The sequence below is a fragment of the Aphis gossypii genome, chromosome 1 (assembly GCF_020184175.1).
Source record: "Aphis gossypii isolate Hap1 chromosome 1, ASM2018417v2, whole genome shotgun sequence".
NCBI classification, from domain to species: Eukaryota; Metazoa; Arthropoda; class Insecta; order Hemiptera; family Aphididae; genus Aphis; species Aphis gossypii.
In genome coordinates this window covers 58,450,740-58,478,465 of record NC_065530.1, presented here as the reverse complement: position 1 = coordinate 58,478,465, position 27,726 = coordinate 58,450,740, and the positions used below count along the sequence as shown (strand labels likewise).

Below are 27,726 nucleotides of genomic sequence, written 5' to 3'. Positions count from 1 at the left end.
AACAGAACAAGAAATAATTTACTATTTTACAAAAAAAAATGCATTTTATATGATGGGCATTTTGTTCATTTTTTGTTTTTTTTTTTTATTATTTTTTTTTTGTTTTTATAATTTTTTTTTTGTATGTATATTAATATATTTATAAATACATATATATTTTTATTTGAAGATTTATATCATATGAACACATGGGTAATTAGGCTACAGTTGGATGAAGAAGCCTTAATTTCTTCTGATCATTCTCATCATTTTCATTATCAGCACAGCATTTATTTGATACTGGACTAGTTAGAGTATCTTCTGGTTCAACAGTGGAATGTCTGGCTTCAGGTGGCATTAGAGATTCTTTTACAATATTAATATTTTCTTTTGTTTCATTTTCAGTTGATAAAGAATGATTTTCTTTTTCAGTTGATAATAAAGTATTTACTAGGTTGTCAGATTTATTTTCAGATGAAGGACTTGTATGAGATTCTACTGATCCCAAGACAAACATTTTTTCTTCATTTGACAATAGATTTTTTTTAATGATATTATCATCAATACAATCTTCAACACTACGTTTTCTAGATGTAGGACTCTTTTGTGATTCTTCAACTAATTCTGATATAGAATGTCTACCCTCAGTTGACAACCGTGCAATAATTTTACTACCGACAGTATTTGGGATAGCTTTTTCTTTTTTCAACTCATCAGGTACATAATCCTTTAAATCTTTTCTTTTTAAGTGATTAACTTGTATATCCATACCAGCTTTAAAAATGGTATGAGCTCTACTTTTCACTAATAGGCAGAAATCTCGGATATGAGTACTAAAATCTAACTGAACCACTGTGCCATTAGATTTTGATATTTCTAGACCAACAAACCATACCGATGATGGTCTTCCTTGTGATTTTTCATAAGGTAAGACAAACTGGTCAGGATTTAAATGAGATCTTTGGACACATTCAATTTCTTCTAAAGATGTAGGTAAAAAACGAAGCCTTGACTCTACTAACCCTCTCCATTCAAGTAATTCTTCATCACAGTTTGCAAATACAGTTATGGCCAAAAAATATCTATATTTTGTGAAAAATTTAGATGGTTGAAAAAGTTTTGACCAACTAGACTCTCCAGTTAAAATTTCTCCCATAATGTCTAAACTTGTTTTAAATTCATCTTGTATTATAGCTAGAGTGGAATGAGAAACATTAAAAGTTGAATTTTGTTGAGGATAAACTGGAGTTATAATAGGCATAACATGATTACGATCCGCCATGTTTACTCTTGGGTCCCAAACTGGATATCCAAGATCCATAAAATATGATGGTTTCAATAATACAGGTTGAGGCCACTGCCACTTGGAAAATATTAAAAAAAATTTGTGTATTAAAGTTGCTGGGGCTGCATTTGGATATAACTGGCATACTCTTGCTACTAACATTGCCCAAGAAACCCCTCCCAGGTATCCCAAAGCATTTGAATAAACTCTATGACGTTTAGCCCATAATTTTATTGCAATTAATGTTTTCTTGAAGGATTCTCGATTTGGAACCAATCGTAAAATAGAATCTGTTACACGACATCCATTTAAACTTCGTACACATTTAGGATTCAAATTCCTCAGTAGATCATCTTGTTGCAAATCAGTATCTTCATGTACTTCTTTTAAGGCAAGACGCGCAAACAACATATCAATTTCAATGCCTTGTATTATCATTTTAATTACTGGAACAAAAGCTTCCTCAACTGCTCGAACATTGTTTATATTAGGATTTTCTTTTAACTTATTATAGAATGTTGCAAAGTAATCAGCTCTGGTTATATGTCTAGGGACAATGACAATTGCATCAATATCAGCACCTTTATGATAAACGCCAAGACGGTATGATCCAAATGTACATACTAATCCTCCAACATTTTCAGCAGTTATTTCAGGTAAATTTCTTTCCATACTTACTTCACGTATCCATTCTTTAGCCAAATTATTAAGCATTGATAATACTTCAAGCCTTTGAGATAAATCTTCATCAGTAGTAATAACTTTTTCTCTCGAAAGAGCATCATCTAATGATTTTGTTAACTGTATATCAATATCTGTCGGAAGAGCATCACTTATTGCCGATGTCATTCCATACATTTTAAAGGGATTTTAGGAATACTCTATTTAAAAATAAAAATAACTATTTTAATAGTTCAAATTAGGTACCAGTTAATATATAAAATCAATGGCTTTGATTTATCAAATCTAATACAAATTACTGACACAAAAAATTCTATTACATAGTTTTAAAGTAAAAATGTAACAGTTATATAGATACTAGATACCTATTTTATTCACGGTCTCTGCGCATGATGATTTTTGAAACTTATTTTTATCTGATTATTCAATAAATGTGTCTTGATTAAGTCCTAAAATAAAAATAAAAAAAATAGATAGATAATTATTTAACTTAAGTGTACCTACTAATTAAAGAGTATAAAATTAAACAGTGTATTATTTAATAGCATTAAATATATTCAATTTAGATAATTCGTTTCATTCAAATATACCGTGCAATTACCTAATTGAATTTTATCACTATAATCTCTAAAATTAATGAAAAATATGTTCAATAAAAAAAATTAGGTATTAGGTACCAACTTCTAAATTTAAAATATTTAATTTTTACTAAGCAACTATAAAGGTAAACAATACATGGGGAACTAAGTCCTGCGTGTTACTGTGCTTTGACCAGGCAAATGGCACTACATATTAATTAATGCAATATATTATGTAATAAAAAAATAATATGACATAATAATATGTAATATGTAAGAATAAACAATAATACATGTTATCACATATTATACAAAAAAACTATTACGATTTATTTTTTAAGTAATAAAAAAATTATCAATTATGATTCAGTTGAAATTATTATCAGAAGTATCTGAAATTCTGAAAATTGTATTTATGTTTGGAAAATTTAATATAGTATACGCACATATAATATTATAGTGATTTATTTATATTTTGTTATTGCTTTAGCTCAATATAAAGTTGATTCTAATAGGTAGTACAGGTACTATAGGTAAATAATGATAAATATGTTACAACTAAGCTTTGTACCACTATCACTATGACAAAGGAATATTACCTATTAGCAATTTGATGTTTCCATATATCGAGGACCATGGCAAAAAATACCAACATCAATAAAGTAATTTAAAAATTAAAAAAAATAATTCTACATGATAGTAGTCAAATTTTATAAATATTATTTGATCTATTTAAAATATTTTCTTGATTTATTTAATATCAAAATCTATTAATTATATCACTTTATAAAAGTACCTATACATATTTTGATGCTTGAATTTTAGTATTTTTAAAACTTAAATAATTTTTAAATATAGAAATATAGAGTAGGTAGGTACTATAAAAATATAACAGCACATAAATAATACGTTGAATTAAGGAAGTTTAAATTTTGACTTCAAACAGAGAAAATTATTACACATCATATACTATTACTTTTATTTTTAAATAAAAAAAAAGTTCAGATACTTAATATACAAATAAGCTTAAAAAAAAAAAATGATATCAACAATTTTTCACTTTGTCCTCCCTACAAGTTTGTGCCTGAATTGATCAAGAAAAATACCCCAGTTTAATAAAAATAATTCAGCCTATGAAGATATGGTTCTCCCACAGCATTTGTATCATAATGTCATGCTGTTCTACTATTTAACACCGGAGGGAAATTGTGCCTTAACAGATGAATAAGAAAAGCGTTTTCTCAAATGCTTATACCAGGGGTCACCAAATGGCGGCCCGCACACAAGGAGAGAAAAAACCAATAATTTAATATATAACCTAACCTAATCGATATACTATAATAAATATTATGTATTTAGAATTGTTATGGCCCTCAAACATTTTCTGAATTCTTAATGTGGCCCACGGAAAGTATTGATTGGTGACCCCTGGCTTATACATTATCTAATTAAAAAGTATCCTCTGACAAAGGGTGTGACCATGACTCCCAAGTAAAGAAATCTTTAGAGCATCACTTTATTATTTAGGTAAACATGAACAATTACCTATTAGAAACAAATGCTAATGATAGTTATGATAAAAATGAATATTTTATGGGAGGGGATATAATTACATCCAATAAAAACGGATGCCGCCCAAGATTATTCTTAAAATATATAAGATGCAACCTTGGATCCAACAGAGTATAGTATAGTACATTACTTTACTTATGATTAAAATTATGTACATTTTTAACACATACTTTATCTTTATTAGTTCCAAGTTCAACATTATAGATTTACTAAGCTATGAATAAAACATTCTCAAAAATATCCTACTAACACCATAAATCTATTTTTAAAATTTGTTGCAAAATATAATGAATTTGTTAAGTTATAAGTTTAATGTTTATATTGTTATAGGTTGCATAATTTATTAATAATGATATGAGAGTTTATTGTTATGGAACAAAATGGATCTGTAAGGTATTATACATAAATATTATATCTTGTTTAACATTATTAAGAGAACGCTAAGCCAGCATGTGTTGCTCCTCTTAAGAACCTTAATAAATACAATTAAGAAACCCCTTAATAATCATCATAGTAGTCTATAAAATATTAAATATAATACGTAGAAATCATTTTTATGTACTCTTTTATACCTACGGTATAACCAGTTAAAAATTTAGTATTTCTTATCAATGGTACCACGTATTTACCAATTGTAATAATAAACTTAATTGTTATTTATTATTTAATGTAAGTTCCTATATTATTTTATTAAGTATTTGACTTGTTCTACTCCAGTAAAATTGGTAATAAACAAAAAAAAAAAAAAAATCCCCAAATCAACTATTTAGTATTAAATATATATATTAGTAGACAATTATAATATTATAGACAATCAGTCAATTATAATAAAAATGCAGTCATTTCGATTGAAAATGTTAGAAATAGAAATTCCTGAAAAATATTTATAGGTATAGAGCAATAAAATATGAGATTGGGAAATAGGTACAAGTTATAAAAAATAACATGTTAATATTAATAAAATACACAGTAAAACAAAATTAACGCTGATAACACTCAGTTAGCATTAGATGCTTTAAGTCAGGGGTCTTTAACCTTTTTATTTTGCGGACCACCTATTACTTTTCAAAAATCTGCATTTGTAGTAAAAACATGTATTTTATACAAAAATTCAGTATAATATCAATTATTTATATGATAACATTTTAAAATACAAATTATTATTATTATTAAAAGTATATTATGCTCTATTCACAATCGATTACGAACAGGCAACAGCCAACATTTATACCTAGGTAGGTAATTCAATTTATCTTATCGCATATTACCAATAGCGATGGCTAAACCAATTTTATCATAATAGAAAATATAGGTAGGTACCTGCATGCTAAATTTCAAATGTGATCGCGGGCTGCGGGTTGAAGACCCCTGCTAAAAGCGAACCGAAAAGAAGAGGACAAAATCATAATATAATCATCCAGCTTAAAGAATTAGGTATATGACAAAATTAAGGTAAAATAAGCATTGTGGATTTTTTGGCAACTATATCTTACAACATTAGAAAACGAACCAATTAATATATAATACACTGTTTATTATAACTAAATATGAAATAGTTGATTTGGGAATTTTTTCTTAGATTCAGAATAATTTTAGCAAAAAAACTCAATAAATTTAAAAAAATAGACTTAATACCAATTCAATAATACATTTAAATTTAATAATAATATATATTAATAATTTTAAGTTTTTTAAAATTTCAATAGACAGAAAAATAATGTCTAATAAAAATAGGTACTCAAATTACCAGAAAATTACTAATATTAATTATTCATTTATTTTTAAAATATTGTGTAAATAAATACGCACAATCTGTATAGTTAGTATAAAAACATGCAACAAAAATATCACATCAATAAACTAATTAATATCTAATTTTACTAGAGTAAAAAAATGATATATAATATAATAAAAAGTAGTACTTAACTATAAAATATAATATTAACTGCTGATTTATGAAAAAAAAAAAATTATAAGGGTTCAATAATCATCAATATTACCCAAATAAATACATTTTTAGTTTCATTAAAAGTGCATAAATAATTTGTTCAAAACCAAATCTTAATTGACTTAGCGTCTAGTGTTTACATTCCATATTTCTCACTTTACAAATAACACACCTAATATACTATGTTTACGGACAGTGTTAACTAATAATAAACAATGTGGTTTTTAATTTAAGAATAGAAGTGAATCGATAATGTCGCAGTAAAAATATCATTCATATAAAACACTAAAACAGAACGGACGTCACGTCACGAATCACGTTAACTAGTAAGAAATACGGCTGTTGTTGGTATGTTAATAATATGATTAACAATATCGTCGTAGTTAGTACAATAAAAACGTAAACCTCGTAAGTACCACAATACCACGCGACTTATTTTTGATAAGACTCGTGGACGGCTTTTGATCGCTTTGTCTCACTAAATTTACGTCTTATATAAATCTATAAAAACGCAACACGCAAACACTAACGAACACACGTCGCACAAGGGCGGAGGAACGACAGAAAGACGGCGTTACAAGAACATACGAGCTCGTATGGAAGGTACTTACGTATCACGATTCAGCGGCCGTCGGATGAGCGCGAAAATGAAAACGAAATTCACTGTACACAGCCTGTGTGTATGTTGAACTAATCGATAAGAGATATTATTGCTAACAATTTTGTCAGAAAAACAAAAGTCAAAACTGAAACTGGAACAATAATAACATAATATGAGAAAAAAAACAACGGAAAAAAATAAAAATAAAAAAGCGTCCCTGCGCGCCACACAACAACCGGTGGTACGCGACGGACTAAAAAATGCGTAAAACACAACGCCAAAACAACACTGTGTTCAGTGACTTAAGTGTTTGGCAGCGTCCCAGTGTTACAAGTACTGGTACGTCAACGTCGTCAACGCGACTCGTATTCAAAGAGGGAGCGAGAGAGAGAGAGCGTGCGTGCGAGAGAGAGGAGTGAGTGAGAGAGAAAAAAAAAACGTGGCCAGCGGCCTATCGTACCGTTTTGCAGAACGTTTTTCTCTCTGTTTCTTTTGTGGTAAATCGGAAACGGCAGACGAAACCCTTAACGGATCGCAATATTTATTCACATAGACAATGTTTATTTTTATCATTGTTTTATGACATAATAATGACGAGTAAAAAATATGAAAAACAATATACGATATATTCACAGCCACCTTAGACGCGCCCACGATAACAGTGCGGCCACGTGCTTGGTCGTGCGGCCGGCGGACGTTTGCTTCGTCGGAGACGCCGGTGAGTTGCGACCTTGCTTCGTTGAATAATAATAATATTATGATCCTGTGCGTAGTAGTTGTAGAGAGAAAAATTATTAATAATATTATGTTTGCCGGCCACGGCAGCTTTATAGATTTTATAATACACCGCCATAGACTATTCTTTTATCTATGCACATAGACCCGGTAGCAGCTGCTTCAGAGTCGACTGTATGGTAAGCCTGCTCGATCGCATTGATTAAAGCCAAGGATGATGAAAAAATATACATATATTATACATTATTTATGTATAAGTTCATCTGTTATTGTTGTCAATGTTGTCATTATACCTATGCGATATGCGAATGCCGATTATTGCGATTAACTAAATACCTACTGAAAAAACTCGAGTCAACAACAGACTACGATTAAAGATTTGAAGATTATAATATGTCTTAAACATTTTTTATATTATCTTTTCTACGCAACAGGCTACTATATAATCATTAATAATTATATTTTCATTTTTACTGTGTATAAATTTGTATGATTTTATTATTTTACCTAACAAAAGAATTCCATTTAAAAACCTTGAAAGTTGATATTTGATTAGTCATAAATGTACAAGTTAATTATTATTTATCATTAATGTGGTCATTATAACTTTATTAATAATTTCTGACATTGAAATTAACTATTCTATGTTTCGTTAATCGTTATTGGATCATCATAGGCTGATACATTTTGTCAAAAATCATTTAAAAATGGGAATGTTATTTGGAAAACCCAAAGTTTCTCGTATTACCGACCACGATCGAGCAGTTCTGGTAATAATATTCAATATGTAATGAATCTGTTTTGTTTATTTACGGCGTATATTAAAATGTAATTAACATTTATGTACAGTATTTTTAAGGCTTTCATTTAATTTTTAGCAAATGAAACAACAAAGAGATACCTTAAAGCGATATCAACAGAGAGTTGAAAAATTACTAGAAAGCGAAAGAGAACTCGCTAAAAGACTACTATCCGAAAACAAAAGAGAGTATGTCAGAAATTATTTATTATTAATTTTCAACTTACCTATCCAAGTAAAACATTGAAGCAACTTAAAACAAAAAATCAATTAAGAATTAAGATGCATGTATTAAAGAAATATTTCTTAATTAAATTCATTGATTATGTAATAACTACCAATAATAAATGTTGAACAAATTATTTTTGGTTCTTAATTAGTGAATCTAAAAAATGATTCAATAACTCAGTCAAAAAAAAAAAAAACTTCTGGAGGGAGGCACCTATTAGTATCATTATCAATGTTTGTACTGACTAATAATTATGATGTTCATCATTACAGTAAAGCAAAGCTTTTGTTGAGAAAAAAGAAGTACCAAACAGAGCAGCTAGAACGTACTGAAGCTTCTTTGGATACTATTGAAAAATTAATACAAGATTTAGAATATACCCAAATAGAAGCCAAAGTATTTACTCAGAATATAGTTTTACAACTCATATGATTTATTTAATTCTAATAATTCTGTATAGGTTATTGAAGGCCTTAAAGTTGGAAATGTAGCTCTTAAAAAAGCCAATGAATTATTTAATATTGAACATATTGAGCAACTTTTGGATGAAACTAAAGAGGGAATCGATAAACAAAGAGTAAATAATAATATTTTAATATATTATTTTAAAAAGTAATATTAAATAAAATAATTTTTGAAATAGGAAATAACTGATTTACTCAGTGGCGCCTTGTCATCTGAGGATGAAGAAGCAGTTGAAGCTGAATTAAATGAACTAATTACTGTAGAACATCAAAAAGCTATGGATAAGTTACCAACTGTACCATCGGATGAATTACCAGTAACTGTTCCAGGTAATTATAAAGATAATATGTTTTATTTAAAACAATGTATGTACTAAAATATTTTCATGATTTAGAAACCAAAGAGAAAGACAATTTACCTACTAAGAAGATTGCATTAGAAGCTCAATAAAATTTATTATATTCGGTAAAAATTCTACGAGTTAGAGTCAACTTTACAGTTTTAACATATTAAATTTTATTTTCTGTTATTGTGTATAATATTAAAAACTTGTATATTTAATATATATTTTGAAGTTATTTAATAAAAGTTTTATACTGCTTGTGAATTTAACTGTTTAATGTTTAAAATTAGACTTTAGTAGTCACTAGTCAATAATACAATTTTGATAATGTTCCAATAATGTCATAGTACACATACTTTATTTGTTAAGAACAAATTTAAGAGTTAAAAGTTAAATCTAATATTTTTAGTTTTTTTTTAATTTTAACCGTATTATTTACGGATACGGATTTATTTCAAAACAGCAGTTACAACTGATTGACAAGCATTTTTCTTCTCTAGTAAAAAATGTGCATGTTTGCGGTAACTAAACCAGGTTTGTATACCTCCTATGGTTTGCCGCACTGCTAGACGCAAAAAATCAAACCTCATGTTTGATTTGGATATTTGTGGAGTTTATTACACTTATACTGTATTTCATAAAATTTGTGTGGTTATAATTTAAAATATTCATTTACTTCACCATGTAGTTAGGTTCTTATTAATGAGAGTATAATATATTCTTACTTAAATATTTTATTTAGTGAACAAAAAAATTCTGAAGAAGGACTAAACAGAACACAAAACAACGTTGGAATAATACCATAAATATTATGATATAAACATAAGCCTGTGCTGGTCTAATAAGGGAAGTAATATTGTAATAGTTTGAGCCACACCTAAATTGTTTTTCCAACTATGGCTTTTAGGTTAGACAATAATCTATGAAATTAATCCTAATGTAAAAATGTTTTCAATGTGTACTTTTTAAATTTAAGAAAACATAATAATAATAATTTTCTAACATTTCAATTATATTATGTAAGAACTTTCAACAGAAAATTTAGAGACTGCAACCCTTACAGGGGTGACGGCTGCTCCCCTGTTTACATACTTAGAGGTATAAACCATCATTGCATGATCTATTTGCCTTACATACCAATAATGAGTTATATACACATTATTATGAACTTATGATAGGTAATAAACTACTAGATAAGTGGAAAAGGATTATATCAATAAAATCATTACACAATAATTCTATTGAACATTAACTTAATTTTATTGATGTTAAACTATAGATATTTTTAAGAATGTCACAATTGTTGTTTAAAATATATATTTCTATTAAAAAATCAATACATAATTTTAATTCAAAATCTTGATATTTTTATTAATAATTTTTAAAACACAATTTTAATCATAGCAAGTATAAAATCTAAAATTGTTTACAATACATTTAGATATTTCAAGTATAAAATAAAAAACTAACTTAAACAATTAATTATAATACACATTAAGCATACACGTCTTCACGGTCAGCACCAACTCCATCTCCATCTTCTAAAGATGAGAAATTCAAGAAATGGGCAGGCCTATGAATCTCATGATAAAATTCTTTTGGATTGGCTAATTGTAACTCATACTTCATGTTAGCATCATGTCTTACACCTATAATTTGAATCAAATATCATTTATTAGTAGATCCTCAAATATTTGTAAAATACTAAATAGTCATAACTCAGTAGCATAATTATTAATTTAAAATTAATATGCTACTCGCAGTTAAAGTAGTTAAAAGTTAATGGTTTATATAAATTTTAGTATTGTTATACCCATAAAATTGTAGTTCCATGATCCTTGAGCTGGCACCATGAAGAAACCTAGGAATCTGTCTGACAACAGCATTTGTACTTTTTCATAATGGCTAGGCAAATATCCTTTAGGATTATTACCTTTGTCAGTGTTTTGTCGTCCCCATTCAAAACCACTACATTTAAAATTAATTAGATAAAAATTTGAATAATATAAATTTATAAAAAAAAAAATGTTACCTTGGAGTTAATTTATAAGCTGTCAATGAACAAGAACCTGGAGTAAAACTGCAAGTTATTATAACAGTTTTTTCTCCATCCCAAGCCGAATTATCAGACATAATTTTGGCATGGGTACTTATATCCTAAAATATAAAATATGTAATATAAATGAATTAAAAAAATACTTTTTTAAATATAAATTTACTTGTGGTGATAGTTGAGGTAATTCATTAGGTTGAGTGTGTATCCAACCAAGTGGTTCCATGTCATTGAGATAGTGATGGTTATTGGGTAATTGTGATGGTACATGTATGGTTTGATGCGTTCCCCATTGAGGAGGCATCACTAGACACCGGATTTCTTTTACTTGAGGGTTATCAGGAGGACTCACACCATACAAGTATGCACAAATCTAAGACAGTTAAACGATGATTATTAAAGAATTATTAAATGCTGTAAATGTTGATGGAGTATATTTCTAAAATAATTAAATATACCTGAGCACGGAGATCAGAAATGGTGACAAACTTTTTGAGTATGTTCTTAGGTAATATATACGTGTAACCAGTTTCTTTAATGTCATCAGATGATACATATATATGGTTTGTACGTAAATGAAGATTAGTAGCAGATATAGCCCGAACTCTCCATTCAGTCTTAGAACTAAAAATAATGTACCAGATTTTTAATTTTTAATATTTTTAATAATCATGTTTAAATTTAAAATTATACCTGAAAGTTTGGGTTTCATAATTAGAAGTGGTGGATGTAATAATATCATCTCCATGTTTATTCACTGTTCTAGTAGTTGTTGCTGTTAATTGTGATTGTTCTTTAGTTTGTTTTTCAATCTCTGCAATTTGCTGCCTTTGTGCTGATGGTGCACTAATCTCCATTCCCAAAATAATATCACGAATTTCTGATTGTGTTAAAGACGCAACATTCACACTAGGATAAAACAACAATTGTTTCATTAATTTTATGTCAAAAATTATTAATCTAATCAGTAATCTTAAGTATAAATGCATACTTGTTTTTTTTTCCATAATCAGCTAAAATCAAGTCCTTTAGTTGCACTTCAACCTTAATCCATTCGTCATCACTAAGGGTAGGCCAAATGTGATGTGGCTCAGTTATAGTAGTCTTGTCTGGTTTTAATATAACTTTGGTACGTTCGGTATTGACGTGTAAAGCTCTTAATATCAATATTAAACGAGAAAATGCCTATAAAAAAAATTAATTTTTTATATAAATTGAAATAATAATACATTGGATAGGTTTCTCATACCGTATAAGAAGATATTGTTTTAAGCCAGTCATCATACAAATTGAAAAGAACCATTTGAGGTTCAGTTGCTTTCAGTATTAAGTCACCAAACTTTTCCACCTTCAAACATGCTTGGAATGGAAGTTGTAACTCTGAACCTTTGATTACAATATTTGGGAAATCCAAAAGATGCACCTAAGATAAATAATATATTTTCAATGAGAATGCATTATATAAACTAAAAGAAAAATTTACCTCAAGTGGATCCAACATTCCTTTACGTGTAACAATAATTTGTTTGGGCTGTTCTTCAACAGGTAATGAACGAATCAAAGCCGCCACTTCTTCTGCTGTTTTCCATTTTGCTAACTAAAGACATACAATTTAAAAAATAAAGCTCAATAAATATTAAACAATAATAAAAATTAATAAAATAATATTTACTTGTCCTAAACGTTTTTGACCAGCCCATACTGACGTATGAATTATTTTCAAAAATAGTTGTCCAGTACGTGGATTAAATATGAAAATAGCTCCATTAATGGGCTTAGTTGTCAAATTTCCTTCAAAAGTTTTATGAATTGTTACTCTGTAGACATTTGTATCATCCACAAACCTTAAATCAGATAACATAATATATAAAACATAAAATAAATTTATTAAAAATATTCATTCTTGTTGTTACTGCTAAACATAAACATAATACACTAAAACTTTAATTAATTATTAGTTTGTTATGTGATAGTAAAAAAAAAAGAAAGTAATTATGAGCGAGTAGTTATTTTATTGCGCAGTCTATGAATTTCTTTTCTATAAGATACAGAACATTGCTGCTTAAAAAAGAAAGTATACTTTTGTAATTATAATACATAAATACAGTAATATATATATATATATTATAATACATGTATTGTAAAATGTTTGTTAATTGAAGTTTTACTATATTCATATGTTATTATTTATGAATAATATGAATTACCAAATAATTTGATTTGAAAACAGTTCACCATAATTTTGACTTGATAAGTATGGTTCTGTAGGTTCAGAAGAATACAATTGTAAAGCTTTTCGAATACGTTCTCTCAAGACATATAGAGCAGGATTTGCTTTCATAATTTTAGCCATAGCTTGTTGAATTAAAGGCTTGCAACCAGGAAACCAATTTCCATAAGCACTAAAACAATTAAATTTATATAAATATTAAATATTATACTACATTTATTATTTAATAATTATAAATATATTATATCATTATCTATATTATAGATTAAAAATTAATGATTAAAATAAAAATCAATATTTGTTAAAATATATTATACACAATTACCTGTGCAAGTTGTATGCTAAATCTATCGCAATGAGTACACCAGTAGGAGATGGATATATAGACATGTTATCAGTAGTATAATCCAGAAATTTGGCTCTCGCATAACGTTCAACATCATGTGAATCATAGTCACCCCATCTAAGTTGGACATCTAACCAATATTTTTGTGTAGTTGTGTTGTCCATTGTATCCCTAAAAAAAGTTAAAAGATTTATTAAATATTATTAAAAATTAATTAATTTTTTTTTTTAAAATTACTTTGAGTCAGCCAAAAGCGAGGGTCTAGACACATTCCATTTATAAGCAGCAAAAAGTAAGATATCAGCACAAGACGAATTCATTTTGTATGATTTACGTGGATGAATAGTTTCTTTTTGAACAGTTTCAATTTCTAATGCATCAAGTTCTTGATCAAAAACCTACAAAAACATAAGAATATAAATTACGAAGTTAAATACGTTGTTTTAATTGGTGTAGTTCAAAAATATACTAACTTGACAAAGATCCATAACAATGGATTCGTGGACTTTTTGCCACAAATGAGCCCTGAAAATTTGAATCAGGGAAATTTTGAGTGTAGGAATTTTACCATGCATAAATATTCCAGTCAAATCAAGTTGAACTTGGAAACCAACATAAACATTAGCACGGTTAATAGTTGGTGACCACCATAATGTAAAACGACGATTAGGTATTTGATTCAAACCAGAACGTTGAGCATTTGTCAATTTTTTATACTTCATTGATTCTTCAAAACCAGATGCCTTTTCCCTAAAAATAAATATTAATTGAATATAATAAAAATGAAAAAAATATGATATAAATTATTTTACCAGAATAAACCTTCCCAAGTTGGGAAATAAGTTCCTTTAAACAAAGTATGCTCTAATATACCCTCAACACCTCCCAAAGCTTGAATCATATCAGTTCGGTAATTGTTCAAATTCCATAATTTACCATCATGTCGTTGATGAGTCCACCAGAAAGGATTCTGTTTTAGAACCTGAATTAAATAAATATAATTTATTAATACTTATTAATAATTTATAATGCAAATAATATATTTTTGTCCATTAAATACAATTTATTATATTTATATATAACTAACAAGATTTGTACATTTTTATTAATTTCACCTGATATTGTTTGAATTCTGTTCTAATTCTCCAACCTTTATCATAAGCTAATGTATGTCTGTCTTTTTGGAACAAAGTATTTATTCTAGGTATTCCACGGTCCCAACTGTCTTCTAAATCTTCCAATGTTAAACGTCTGAAATTACAAAACAAAATTATATCAAAATACAAACCAACATATAATTTTATATTTAAGTTTTACCTATTTTGTGCATTTGCTTCTTGTCTTTTTAAAGCATATTCAGCCCATACTCTTTGGGAATCGATAAATTCTGATTCCCATGGTTGTATATAACGATATAAATTTGGTATTAACTGATCTTCATCATGACTCATGCCTGAACGAAAATGAGTAATGCCAACATCTGTTTGTTTTGACCATCTTAGATCGGACTAGAAATAAATTGTTTATGTGCAATAAAATATTAATATAACTAAATTTTTATTATTATTTACTTGAGGAATAAGAACATGACCCATAGATAACATTCCTAAACCACCAAGTTCTTTGGGTGTATAAAACACCACTGGAGGGAATCTTGAAGGCATTTTGGAATTAAGACCAATTTTAATACGAGTTTGAATTTTATTTTCACATTTCACCAATAGATCCAAAAGTTCTTGAGTATTTACAACAGCCTCTCGGAAATAAGTCATAAGACCTATCAAAGCTGTATTCCATTTGTTAACAATCTATATTTAAAAATAAATTTTTAACTGTATATTTAATTATAATAATGATTAAAATTTAATTCAACCTTTGTAAATGTTGTTGATCCACTGGCCATTAATATTTGACGAACACGATTATGGAATCTTTGCAAAGATTCGTCATCAACTCTCAAAAACGATTGAGCTGTTCTTTCTTTAGTGATTTCATTTTGTAAGTTCCAAATACCATCTCTATGAGTAAGTTCATCATGAATTGTTCGACACTAAAAATTGTTAAATGTAAATTTAAGAGCACAATTTATATTTCAGCATAGTATATTATTCAACTTACTTTTGGAAGAATTCGACATTCAAAACCACTCATATTAAACAACAAATTAGGGTTATCTTTGGAATAAACGCTCACAAAACTATTTTCCCATTGAATGGTAGTTGTAGAACGGGGTAGTCTATTTTTAATGTCCCAGAATACAGCTCGCCCTCTATTAAATAAAAAATTATCACCAAAAAATAAACTACAACCTTTTAATAATAACTTACAAATTAACATCATGTTTCATTAAGCGCATCCTAGCATCACGAGGCCAACACTTTTTATTATTATAACCAACAATGTTTTCATTATTTGGATCTGGATGTTCTGTTAAGTAACGTTGAATAAGATCCTTTGCTTCCTCGGCAGTAAATCTATAAAAAAAGATATTCAAATATTTTATATTAATTAATATTATAACTATCAATAAACTAATTAAAACTATAAAAAAATTACCATTTGTTTCTACTTGTTAAATATTTAAAGATAATTTACAATTATTTTTCATTATTCCAGTACTATTACAATATTAATGATTTAATAACAAATAGTAAATAAAATATTTAAATAAACAAAGTTATAAAATTCAAAATTGTTTAAATATTTAGTCTAAAATACAGCAAGACTGGTATGATGGTAGTAAAGTAATATACCAAATAATCCATTTAGCGTAAGATAATTTACTAATATTGATTTTTTTTTTTTTTTATATGATTTTGAGTTATTAAACAAATTTTATTTAAAATAAATTGATATTTCTAACTATTTATATAGTTATTACGGTTTATTTTGTTTTTTTAACAACTTAAACTATGAAATTCTAAATCATCTCTTTATAGAAACAATAAATATACATTACAATTCTCAGTTAGTTAAAAATAAATACCTTAAAAATATGTGTACTCTATCAATATATCGACAATAAAGACGAACTGGATGAGCTACTTCAGTAGGAACATCTTGGAAAGTTAAGAAATCATTTGGCATTTGAGGTGGTCCAGCCATTTCTGAAGCTCTTTGTAACCCCAAAACTAACAAATCCAGTACCAATCCATAATATTGAACAATAAATGATGAAAATTGTAAACCTCGAACTATACCATAACTATTAGTATGGTTCATATCCTGTAATTTTATACAGATTTCAAAATTAGTAAGAAAATATTATATTTTTTGTCTTAATTGTTTTTAAAACAAACCTTATAATTAATTATAACATTGCTTTTGGCAGTCATGTAATCAGCAATATTATGATCAACAATTAATCTTAACAGTCTATTAAGTAATGTTAAATCAATCTTTTCATAAATTTTTTCAAATTTAGATTCAAGTAATACGTTGCATTCACCTTCACTGACATCCCATACATCTTGTAAATTATTTACACCTATATAAAAATAAGTGTTATTTTCGTTGAAAAAAAAAAATTATCAAAATTATTCATAACAATTATTATTTACCTTGACACCATTTATATACAAGTAATGGTGGAGGTTCAGTATCAGAAGGTTTAATCCAGGGTGGAAACAAACGACGTTTATCAGCTTCATACCATAAATATTGATCCAAATAGGCATCGGTTATTTTTTCTAATGGTTCAACATCATATACAGGAACTAGGTGAGAATACAAATCCATAAACTCGATACCAACCTAAAAATTTATTTAATGTATTTTATTAGTACAATAATATTAACAAACAAACATATAAAGGTTAAATAAAAATTTCTCACATACAAAATATATAATGAAATACATCACGGCATAATTTTTTATAAAATACTCTGATAGTAAACCAGAGAGAGAACATACTAACTATGCGTATCTCTACAAGACACCATGTCATTGAGACAATTTTCAGTATAGCAAGATGTCAAGTGGAGATATGCAGAAGAACCAATTTTAGTTGGTCCACATTGTGTTCTCTCATAATAAACACAAAAAATATATGAATTGGCTAGTAAGTAAATTATATAAAATTACTATGTTATAAGCATATTTCCATAATACAGAAAATATAACCTTTGTTTTTAAAATAAAAATTGATCATCATAACAATATACTTATGAATTATTTATAAAAATTATCCTATTTTATATAAGTAGTAGATATAATTTATAATTGATAAATATTATCATATATTATATTGTTTAAACATTTAAGATTTAATTAAATAATTTATTAAATCCGAGTGAAACTATTATACTACATATTTTTCATCAAAGCTAAATTGTATCTATTTATAAGGTCTCTTAATCAATATTACTCATAACTCATAAGAAAATCTTTTTAATATTAGACAAATATAATATTCTTATAATATAATAGTAAATTGGAATAATTTTCTATATAAAATTTAGTTCAGAAATAACATTTTATCCAAACAACACTTACAGTAACAGATCACTGACCACGTTAAAAATAAATGCTATCTGACTGTATTCATATTAATACAGATATCAGACCCCTGTGCTAATCATCATAACTAAATAGTTTTAAAAATATGCTCAGTTAAGCGCATTTTCCTATTGGTTTAAAAATAGACACATCACAGACGAAATCTATTAAAAACCCAATAGTTAGGCATCATTCTGCATCCAATTTCAGAGCCCCTACGCAATTCATCATTGATTATTAAATATGATAATATATATTATATTATATTTTAAATTGTAATTAAATCATTTGTTTATCTTAGCAATATATACATAAAATAAACTTTAATTTTCTATTACTATATAGTATACATTTTAATCAAGGTTTAATCATTTCTATCATACAGGTAACAAGTATCTTAATTAGTATTACTCATAAGACTTTTTTTTTTAATATCAAGCATTGGTAGTTAATTAATATGATATAAAATTAGACTGAAAAATTGTTTTATGTATTAGTTCAGATAGAATATTATGTCCAAATAACATTTATATTAACAGATCACTGACCACGTTAATAATAAATGCTATCTGACTGTATTCATTAAAACAGATATCAGACCCCTGTGCTAATCATCATAACTAAATAGTTTTAAAAATATGCTCAGTTACGCGCATTTTCCTATTGGTTTCAAAATAGAAACATCACAGATAAATTTTATTAAAAACACAATAGTTGGGCATCATTCTGCATCCAATTTCAGAGCCCCTACGCAATTCATCATAAATTATTAAATACTACCACAACGTCTTATATTGTATTAGTTAGGTTAAGTTTAAAAACTTATTCAATTCCTATAGCATACAGAATTATATTGATGATTTCATATAATTATTGTAAAAATATTAATTAAATTAATGTATTAAAGAATTTCTGTTCTTAAATATGTTAAAAATTAAAATTTTGATAAAAAATTGAAAATGTTTTAGAAAATTACAATTATTTAAACAAGAAACCACTGATAATATTGTTTTAAGTTGCAGTAGTTATCAACCTTTTTAACAATGCTACACACTTCATTTCCTACAAAATTTTTGCCAATCCATATATGATAATATCACTAAATATTGATAATAATATTGGTAAAACATTTAAAAAAAACTATTAATAGATGTTTTGCGGCACACCGATTGAAAACCACTGCTTATAATAGAATTAACTGATTCTTACTCGTATTCTTATAAATTATGATAAATCAGTATTTAATTGTTATTATTAGTATAATTAGCTATCTTTTAAGATATGCTTAAAGCATGTACTCTATAACTATAAATGTTATGTAAGTGTAGAGATTGCAACAAAAATGTTAATTACATATTAATAATATTACTGATTATTATTTAAAAATTGTATTATCTAAAATAGGGATTGGGACCTTTTCATATAAGAGTAATTTTTCAAATAATTATAAATTTATCATTTTCAAAAATAATATAAATATTATTATATTAGATTCTGAACGAAGTGATGATGATTTTACAATGAAGTGTGTTTTTTTTTTTTTTTTAGTATGTACACTATAACTTGTTGAAATAATGTTTCAATTTAAAACTTCAGGAGTGGTTTATGATGGCAAAATGAATATCCCTTGGTGTATTAATGTATTATAAAGGTAAAAAAAAAAAGTTCCTAGTAGTTTTCAAAAAATCGGGAAAAACAAAAAGGAAAATGGGAATTTTTACACAAAATCAATTTTTGATAAAATCAATTTTTTTTTTTATACAGTTTAAACTCAAAAATGAATCACTAAAAATACTTGAAATGTTCACCAAATGTTTATATTAGTGTTATCAATGAACAGTTAAATTTTCAAAATATTATTGCTTTTTTGTTCTATTTATAGATAACTTAAATTTTTTTTTCATAAGCCAATAAAATTTTTTCGAAAAAGCTTGAAAATGTAATACAAGATTTCTCATAAGCTATTATTATTGTAGTTAATAAAAATAAAAAGCCGTTAATCATAACTTTTTTTATAAGTGTTAAAAGTTTAAATGTTTACGAAATATGACACTTTTGCGAAAAATTGTAATTAATTTTTAGTTGAAAATACATAACATTTATTCTAAGATTAAAAAATTCAACACTAAGTTTTCCTTCAAAAAGCTACAGAAAAAACTGGAAGCATCATTATAAAAAAAATTTACAAGGGTCTGAATTATAAATTTTTTATATATTTAAAATATAATATTATATTATATTATATTATATTATTTATAAATATAATCTTAAGCTGACAAATCATCTCTGTTCAGAATTAATTTTTGTATACAATGATATCCATCATTGGATTCAAATTTAATACTTCTATATATAACAGTGATCCACATGGCACCTAATGTACAGCAGAGTAGCACCCACTTGACCATCAGACCATTATAACGTAACAGTAAATTTTAAGTTGTTATTTGATCTTTTGATTTTAAATCTCAACTTTTTTTAAAAAGTATTATTCAATATGTTTGCAACAGCACAGCACATATTCCAGAAGAATGTGCATTTAAAGGTAACTACACCACCAGTAGAGCTATATATTATATGATAGCCATATTATCTATACTTGTTTTTAACGATGTAAGTAATAAAAGCATATTACTTAAGGGGATTGGTGACTGTGATTTCCTGTCTTTGTCTAACACACGTGCAACGTAAGAATTCAGACTTTTTTTTGTCCAATGTACCGATAAGAATTCTGAAAACAGATTCAAATTTTTGGTGAAGTCTACTAGAGAACAGTCAGTCCAAATTTTTGATATTAAAGCAAATTTTATAAACAATTGAAATATGACAATTTTTTAATTACTCGTTAAATATATAATGATTTTGGAAGATAATATCAAAAATGTGGACTGACCGTTCTCAAGTAAACTTAACGACAAATTCAAATTTGTTTTCAAAATTCTTATCATTTTACTGTATCAATTGATACGTTGAACAAAAAATACGTTTGCATTTTTATGTTGCGCGTGTGTTAGATAAAGACAGGCAATCATCGTCACCAATCCCCTTTATATATTTTCTTATAAATGTAAAATTAAAATACTTACTTCTTTAAATGTTCTTTGAGTCAATAAATGACGTTTTATTCTTGAAAGTGCTTCATGAGGATTGTCATAAGCCTGTTCAATTAATCCTAATTCTTCTCTTTGGCTTTGATTCAAACGTGACTTTACACTACACAAAACATTTCATAATGTAGAAAAATTATTGTATTATTGGGTATTAATGTTCAAACTAGATTTTTGTAAATCTATAATGGTTATATGATGTTTTTTAATACCTGTAAGCCTCTTTTAATCGTTCAAGGGCTAAAATTAATAATTTAGTATCATGTTTATATGAAAGAGGAGGAAATGGTATTGGAGCAAATCTTCGCGATTCCAACCAATGAACAGTTGTGGTGTAAATAGCTACAGCTTCTTCGGGAGAAATGTAAGGTCCGTCCTAAAATATAATATATATACATATAAATAATGATAAAAATAGATAAAACAACAAATCATACTTTAAGATAATTGTGTTGACGTTCTTGTTCTGCTTTTAAGTACAATCTAGTTAAACGACCTAAATTCTTTTTACACACAGTCTTATCAACTGTAGCTCCTCTACGGATACGTTCTCTGTTATAATGTGCTGTATTTGTCCACCAATCAGCTTTCATTTTTACATAGCGAAGAATCATATTCTCAATAGGCGTTGGTAATCCAGGAACCTGAAAGAAAAATATTAAAAATTTTTAAGTTTATAATTAATAACAATTTGTTATGTTTTTACCTTCCACGGGATATTAGCTTTCCAACATCTCCATGCTTCAGATAAATGTTGCAAAATTGTTCTAGCTTTATTTTGTTTAATACCTTCTGGCATCATATCTACAATATCATGCATGACCTAAATAAATAAAATATTATTTAGAATAAATACATTTTTTTAAAAATGAAAAGAAATAATAATAGTTAAATATTTACAGAAGCACGAAGTTCTAAATCAAAATGACTCTCAACACGTTGTTTAGTAACTGTTTTCGCAACTCCTTTTGAATGTCTTCCTTCAAACTGACGAGATAGTAAATTACCTAACCATCTTTCTAATAATGGTGTTATACCTCGCATAAAAAATAACCATACACGCCAACCTGGTGCCCAAAATCCACAACCTGGACCTTTGCCAACTGGTCCCTAAAATATAACAATATTTTACTATAAAATTAACATTGTTTCATAAAATAAATTTATTACAACTTGATAAAACAACTTACAGTATTAAATCGATAGTAAATAAGATGTTTCAAATCTTTGCACATACGTATTTGTCTCATAAGCTTATACTTATAACGATACATGCCAGTTAATTGCCCAACATGTGCAAATACATATTGTAGTCCATCAGCTAATTGAAATGCATCAATATTGTTTAATCTGTATTGTACATGTGAATCAATGATCAGTTTTGTTAAACGAAGAATTTCTCGACACAAATGAAAAGCTAACAAAATAAATAAATACATTTAATCATAAATAATTTAAAAAATAATTTAATGAAAACATACCATTTCCAAATCTTGATTTTTTTCTTTCTTTAGTTGTAAGAGTTTTCACTGGTTTCAAATTAAAATTGTAATCCAAATGCAAGTAGTTGAGATTTTTACGATGAATTAAAAGATTTAACATATTATATCCTTGCCTGCATACTTGTAAACCAGCTTCAACCCAGTCTAATGTTGTAGTTTGGAAAAACTTTGTAAATTTAAATGATCGGAATAAATACCTAATAATGACATGAAAATAACATTTAGTAAAAAGAAGTTTAATAAGAATAGTAAGTATTTAATATAAATTTAAATTAGTAAATCCTGAAATACAAACCTTTTTTTTTGTGGTTTAGGTGGTCGATGTTTTAATGCATTTAATACATAATATTTCAAAAGTTTTTGATAACTAACACGAACTTTGACAGGTTGTCCTGGTGGACAATGTTCTCTATACCAACTCTTAACTAAAGGTACATCAATAGCTCTTCTACAACGGCCTAAAAGTATATAAAAAAAAATTAATAATATATAAATAATACGAAGACTGCCTTAGTCCACATAGCATTATTTTTACATATGTTACAGTCACACCATGTTATTATTTATATATCACATGAGCATAAATTAATGTAGTTTTAAATAATTAACTTTTTTATGGCACAATAGTAATATATAAATATAAAAAAAAGTATAGTGGTGTAATAAGATTAATTACAAATTTTTGATGTAATAAACATACAATTTTTTATATAAATATATTTTTTAATGTTTTTTCAGATAAAATAATATAGTATATAACAGGGGTGGCCAAACCGCATTTCGCAGCCACGTGTGGCTCGCCACATAGACGTTTGCGGCTCGCATCTTAACTCATTTTTACCAAAAAAATTTCTTAGACGAATTTATGTGTTATATATTATGACCTTTTTATTTTATATTACAGTTTGGCTCTTCCATATTTACATTTGGTGGCTCGCGAATCTCTTCCCACTGGCCACCCCTGATATATAAATTAGGAATAATGTCAAAAAATATAATAGGCTTGTCAAAAACATATATTGTATGACCACAGGCAGTTACATAGTAATCAACATGTTAGTAATTTATTAATTATTGGTAAAATTAATTAATGTTAATAAAGAATATATTCTAACCAGAGCGCATATTAAATGGTCTAGGAGCCCATAATAATGCAATTCCATTTGCTGTATTATCGGTATAGACAGGAGTTTCTTGTAAAAATGGTTGAACTTCTGGTGGTAGTTCAAATTCTTCATCATCATCAAAAACGGGTTCATTGACCTTTAAAGAATATAATATATCCATATTTTTATTAAAGAATAATGTAGTATTTAATGAAGCAAAGAAAATTGTTCATTGTTTAGCTAAGCAAAGCAAAAAAAAATTATTACATATTAATAACATGTATTATTATAATAATATTGTATATATTATATTATATTATATACAAATCCTAAATTAAAACAAAAATTCAATAATATTATGGTTTAAAATGTATGTGAAACACCATGTAAGTTATTTTTAATTAATAGAAAATTTAACACAAAAAAGTAATTTCTAAAAATCTGAGATTATGAATTATTTAATTTTCAAATTGATGTTAACATAAAATAAATGGTAGAGGTAATAATAAAATACATTTACAATAAAAATAATAATGCAATAAATACCTTAACCGAATGTCTGTGAGATATAGGATTTATTAAGGGGTCAAAATAAAATGCTGGCAAGTCTGGATCTTCAGTTTTAATGTATACAACATTTGGAGCATGATACCTGAAATTAAATACAATAATTTTTCTTAATTTTCTAAGAATAGTTAATGACACACTGACTGTGATATTCAATGGAACATTTTACTACGTTAACATCCCACTTTATGATATTTAATATTAATATCAACATTAAAATAAAAATTATAATCTGAGCATGAAATAATAATCTGAAAATATATTTATTAAAAGATATCTCAAAAATCTTTTAATAAAATACTACAAACTTTCTTATATAAATACTTAAAAATGTTCTATAAAAACTCTGATAAAAACTAAAGAATATTAAGTGCATTTTGTTCAGATATATAGTTTTGTCCAAACAACATTTATAATAACAGATCACGGACCACGTTATAAATAAATGCTATTTGATTGTATTCATGAATACAAATATCAGACCCCTGTGCAAATCATCATAACAAAATAGGCTCAGTAATGCGCATTTTCCTATTGGTTTTAAAATAGACATGCCAACAGACAAAATCCATTAGAAAATCAACAGTTGGGCATCATACTGCATCCAATATCAGAGCCCCTACGCAATTCATCACAGCTTTTAAAACAATAATTTATAAAAAATATTTCTTATATAAGTAGTTAATTAGAGGATTAATTAATTAATTTTAAGTTATAAATTTTATTTTAACTATTAATAAATAAAATTAAACCCAAACATTCAGTTTTTGAGATGTTATGAGGCAGGGATGGTAAGCCTTTTGAACCTTTATTTTTTTAAGAGCGTGCCATGAAAAATATTATATTGTTAAATTCAATATTGTGAAAAAAAAAATTTTAAATACGTTTACCTATTACCTATAATATTATATTACATTATAGTAAAAATGTTCGCGTGCCATGGATTTTTCATCCCTGTTATAAGGTAATAGAACACACAATTACATATTATTTTTGTTTATAGGATGGTAATAAAAAATGCAGATGTGACTCTTCAAGGTTTAAAAAAAAAATTCCTTAAAATATTAAATAAATTGTTCATAACTATCAGCGCTAAATTAGATTGTCTTTTATCTAGTTTGCTACAACGATTATGTAAATTAATATTACACACATTAGTAAAAACTACAAATAGTTTTATGAAGTTTTCAAAACTTGTGTGTTAGTTTAAACATTTTTAAATATAAAATTATGTATTAAAATATATATAAAAATAAATTATTCTTCATATAAAATGCTTACCAAGATAAATGAACATAATGTGGAAGGTTATTGTATAAATATGGAAATGCAATTCTATATTCAGTTCTTACAGGTTGTCTTATAATAATTTTATTGATGTCGTTAAATTCATTCCAATCCTCATCACGAACAAAACTAAAAATAAAAATTTATAAAATATTACCAAAATACAAATTTAAATGTTAACAACTTACGATGGATTTGAATCCTTGATAAGTGGTTCAAACTTTGGTCCTCCAGGAATAGCCATATTTAATGCTTTAGCAGTAAAGAATGACTTTGGATCAAATAAATAAAAGTAATTATCATCAACAAGATCAGTTAAAAGTTGATTAGCTAATCTATATAATGTAGCCATCTGTGGTAATGTTAAATTCCATTTACGATATGTAGATCCGTTAACATGCCTAAAAAAAAATTATAAAATTATTGATAAAATGTAAATATTATTCACAGGCAAAGACAGTTGAAATTAAGTATAATTTTATATAAATTATTTTATACCGTGTGTTTACAAGTGGTTTATGATCATAAAACCATTTTGCTACAGCAGCATCTTCTTCAGTATCCAGGTCAATCTGAATAGCTTCCAAAGGTTCAACATCTAATACATTGTCAGCATAATCTAAGGGTGGCTCTTCATCATCAAATGGTGGAAAACGCATTCGCTTAAAATGACGTCTGTCACGTTTTTCTCTTCTCATCATTATCCACATAGTTCTTAAATGAAAAATAATAAATAAGTATACTTCTTTAATTAAACCACTATTGTAAATTGGCTTACCCCCATTGAGCAATGTAAACTGGTTCAATAACCCATGGAATTTCATTAACAAAAGTAATTGCACCAGTTATATGATACAACACTTTTACATCACGAATCTGTTCCCATGGCATGGGCATATTTTCCAATAATTTTAAAACAGCATGTGGCATATATTTCAGAGCTCTAAATAAAAACATTTCTTTTAATATATTCATTGATAATAATTTTTTTTATACTTAACATACCCTAAATAAACTCTTTTATCGTGACGATATTTTCGACTGCTCATGTCACCATGATCCCTAATTATTTTACGTATATGTTCAGGGGGCATGTCTTCTTTTTGTGCATCAACAAAACCAAATTTACGTTTAGGTGCAAATCTTTTAGATTGAATTTGTTGCCATTTTTGTGCTATATATTTTAACATTTAATAATTAATTATGAAAAATAAGTACTTATAGAACAATTATTAATTTAAATAAAACAATTAGTCAAAATTACATTTTTCTTGTAATTTCTCTTCACTTAATGGTTCAGGTATCCTATGAGGAGGTGTTGAAGACATTTGATGCATAGCCATTTGCTGAGCAACATGCATATGAGCATGTACAGCTGCAGCTTGTGCATGTGCAGCCTGGGCTTGAGCTTGTGCTTGCACAGCAGCAATTTGTTGCTGTTGCTGAATGATCTGAGCCCATGGGTGTCCACCCAACATAAAAGGTGGAATAGACATAATCTTTATAAATAATAAAAAAAAATAACATTATTATATAATATAACATAGAACTGTATTTAATTAATACATATTATAATATCATGTTCACTGTTCGTAGTGCCTAACCATATTATAAACGTTTAAGAAAATAACTTACTTTTTAAATTGAGTAGACGTATATGAGAAGAATTATTACATCTTACATTAAATTATCAATTGGAATAGAAATGTCTAGCACAGTTATATTAATACCGAAATGTTAGTTCGTCAAACTAAGAAAACGCAAGTTTTTTTATACAAACAGAACGGAACTCAAAACATTCGGAACACTCGAACGT

The 27,726-nt window shown here is 26.9% G+C and overlaps 3 protein-coding genes across 6 annotated transcripts; 1 reads left to right on the top strand and 2 right to left on the bottom strand.

Moving 5' to 3' along the window:
- Positions 1 to 24: 24 nt before the first annotated feature.
- On the bottom strand, positions 25 to 7,311 carry LOC114122210 (poly(A) polymerase type 3). Of its 3 annotated transcripts, none has more exons than XM_027984801.2 (3): positions 7,105 to 7,311; positions 2,311 to 2,394; positions 25 to 2,145 (listed from the first exon to the last, which is right to left on the bottom strand). In XM_027984801.2, exon 3 carries the CDS (start codon positions 2,120 to 2,122, stop codon positions 197 to 199), a length of 1,926 nt encoding a protein of 641 aa, XP_027840602.2. In that variant the 5' UTR covers positions 2,123 to 2,145; positions 2,311 to 2,394; positions 7,105 to 7,311; the 3' UTR covers positions 25 to 196. The 3 variants fall into 3 exon arrangements, with proteins under 3 accessions (XP_027840602.2, XP_027840601.2, XP_050053809.1); XM_027984800.2 differs by lacking the exon at positions 7,105 to 7,311 and adding an exon at positions 6,655 to 7,027; XM_050197852.1 differs by lacking the exon at positions 7,105 to 7,311 and adding an exon at positions 6,216 to 6,641.
- Positions 7,312 to 7,469: 158 nt separating this feature from the next.
- LOC114122212 (charged multivesicular body protein 6-A) lies at positions 7,470 to 9,479 on the top strand. Of its 2 annotated transcripts, none has more exons than XM_027984804.2 (6): positions 7,470 to 8,166; positions 8,258 to 8,367; positions 8,680 to 8,803; positions 8,868 to 8,984; positions 9,051 to 9,201; positions 9,267 to 9,479. In XM_027984804.2, exons 2-6 carry the CDS (start codon positions 8,261 to 8,263, stop codon positions 9,320 to 9,322), a joined length of 555 nt encoding a protein of 184 aa, XP_027840605.2. In that variant the 5' UTR covers positions 7,470 to 8,166; positions 8,258 to 8,260; the 3' UTR covers positions 9,323 to 9,479. The 2 variants fall into 2 exon arrangements, with proteins under 2 accessions (XP_027840605.2, XP_027840604.2); XM_027984803.2 differs by having other exon boundaries at positions 7,496 to 8,149.
- Positions 9,480 to 10,559: 1,080 nt separating this feature from the next.
- LOC114124415 (pre-mRNA-processing-splicing factor 8) lies at positions 10,560 to 27,726 on the bottom strand. The gene is made up of 41 exons (XM_050197851.1): positions 27,546 to 27,726; positions 27,175 to 27,409; positions 26,916 to 27,084; positions 26,689 to 26,853; positions 26,409 to 26,624; positions 26,099 to 26,311; positions 25,905 to 26,039; positions 24,603 to 24,708; positions 24,066 to 24,213; positions 23,246 to 23,408; positions 22,930 to 23,147; positions 22,639 to 22,865; positions 22,349 to 22,558; positions 22,155 to 22,271; positions 21,886 to 22,092; positions 21,661 to 21,824; positions 21,428 to 21,554; positions 17,405 to 17,597; positions 17,144 to 17,331; positions 16,831 to 17,069; positions 16,172 to 16,318; positions 15,963 to 16,113; positions 15,718 to 15,894; positions 15,416 to 15,652; positions 15,162 to 15,352; positions 14,960 to 15,095; positions 14,657 to 14,826; positions 14,318 to 14,594; positions 14,082 to 14,242; positions 13,824 to 14,015; positions 13,476 to 13,670; positions 12,941 to 13,112; positions 12,752 to 12,865; positions 12,518 to 12,691; positions 12,260 to 12,453; positions 11,962 to 12,177; positions 11,727 to 11,892; positions 11,435 to 11,641; positions 11,248 to 11,372; positions 11,029 to 11,183; positions 10,560 to 10,864 (listed from the first exon to the last, which is right to left on the bottom strand). The coding sequence occupies exons 2-41, from the start codon at positions 27,404 to 27,406 to the stop codon at positions 10,710 to 10,712; spliced, it is 7,149 nt and encodes a 2,382-aa protein (XP_050053808.1). The 5' UTR covers positions 27,407 to 27,409; positions 27,546 to 27,726; the 3' UTR covers positions 10,560 to 10,709.

Coding starts and splice junctions, on each gene's coding strand:
- LOC114122210 (XM_027984801.2), bottom strand. CDS start 2,122: ATGTATGGAATGACATCGGCAATAAGTGATGCTCTTCCGACAGATATT.
- LOC114122212 (XM_027984803.2), top strand. CDS start 8,087: ATGGGAATGTTATTTGGAAAACCCAAAGTTTCTCGTATTACCGACCAC. Junction 8,150..8,257: donor ACCACGATCGAGCAGTTCTG/GTAATAATATTC, acceptor TTTAATTTTTAG/CAAATGAAACAACAAAGAGA. Junction 8,368..8,679: donor CTATCCGAAAACAAAAGAGA/GTATGTCAGAAA, acceptor TCATCATTACAG/TAAAGCAAAGCTTTTGTTGA.
- LOC114124415 (XM_050197851.1), bottom strand. CDS start 27,406: ATGTCTATTCCACCTTTTATGTTGGGTGGACACCCATGGGCTCAGATC. Junction 11,642..11,726: donor TTTCTGATCTCCGTGCTCAG/GTATATTTAATT, acceptor TAACTGTCTTAG/ATTTGTGCATACTTGTATGG. Junction 11,373..11,434: donor TACCTCAACTATCACCACAA/GTAAATTTATAT, acceptor TTTATATTTTAG/GATATAAGTACCCATGCCAA.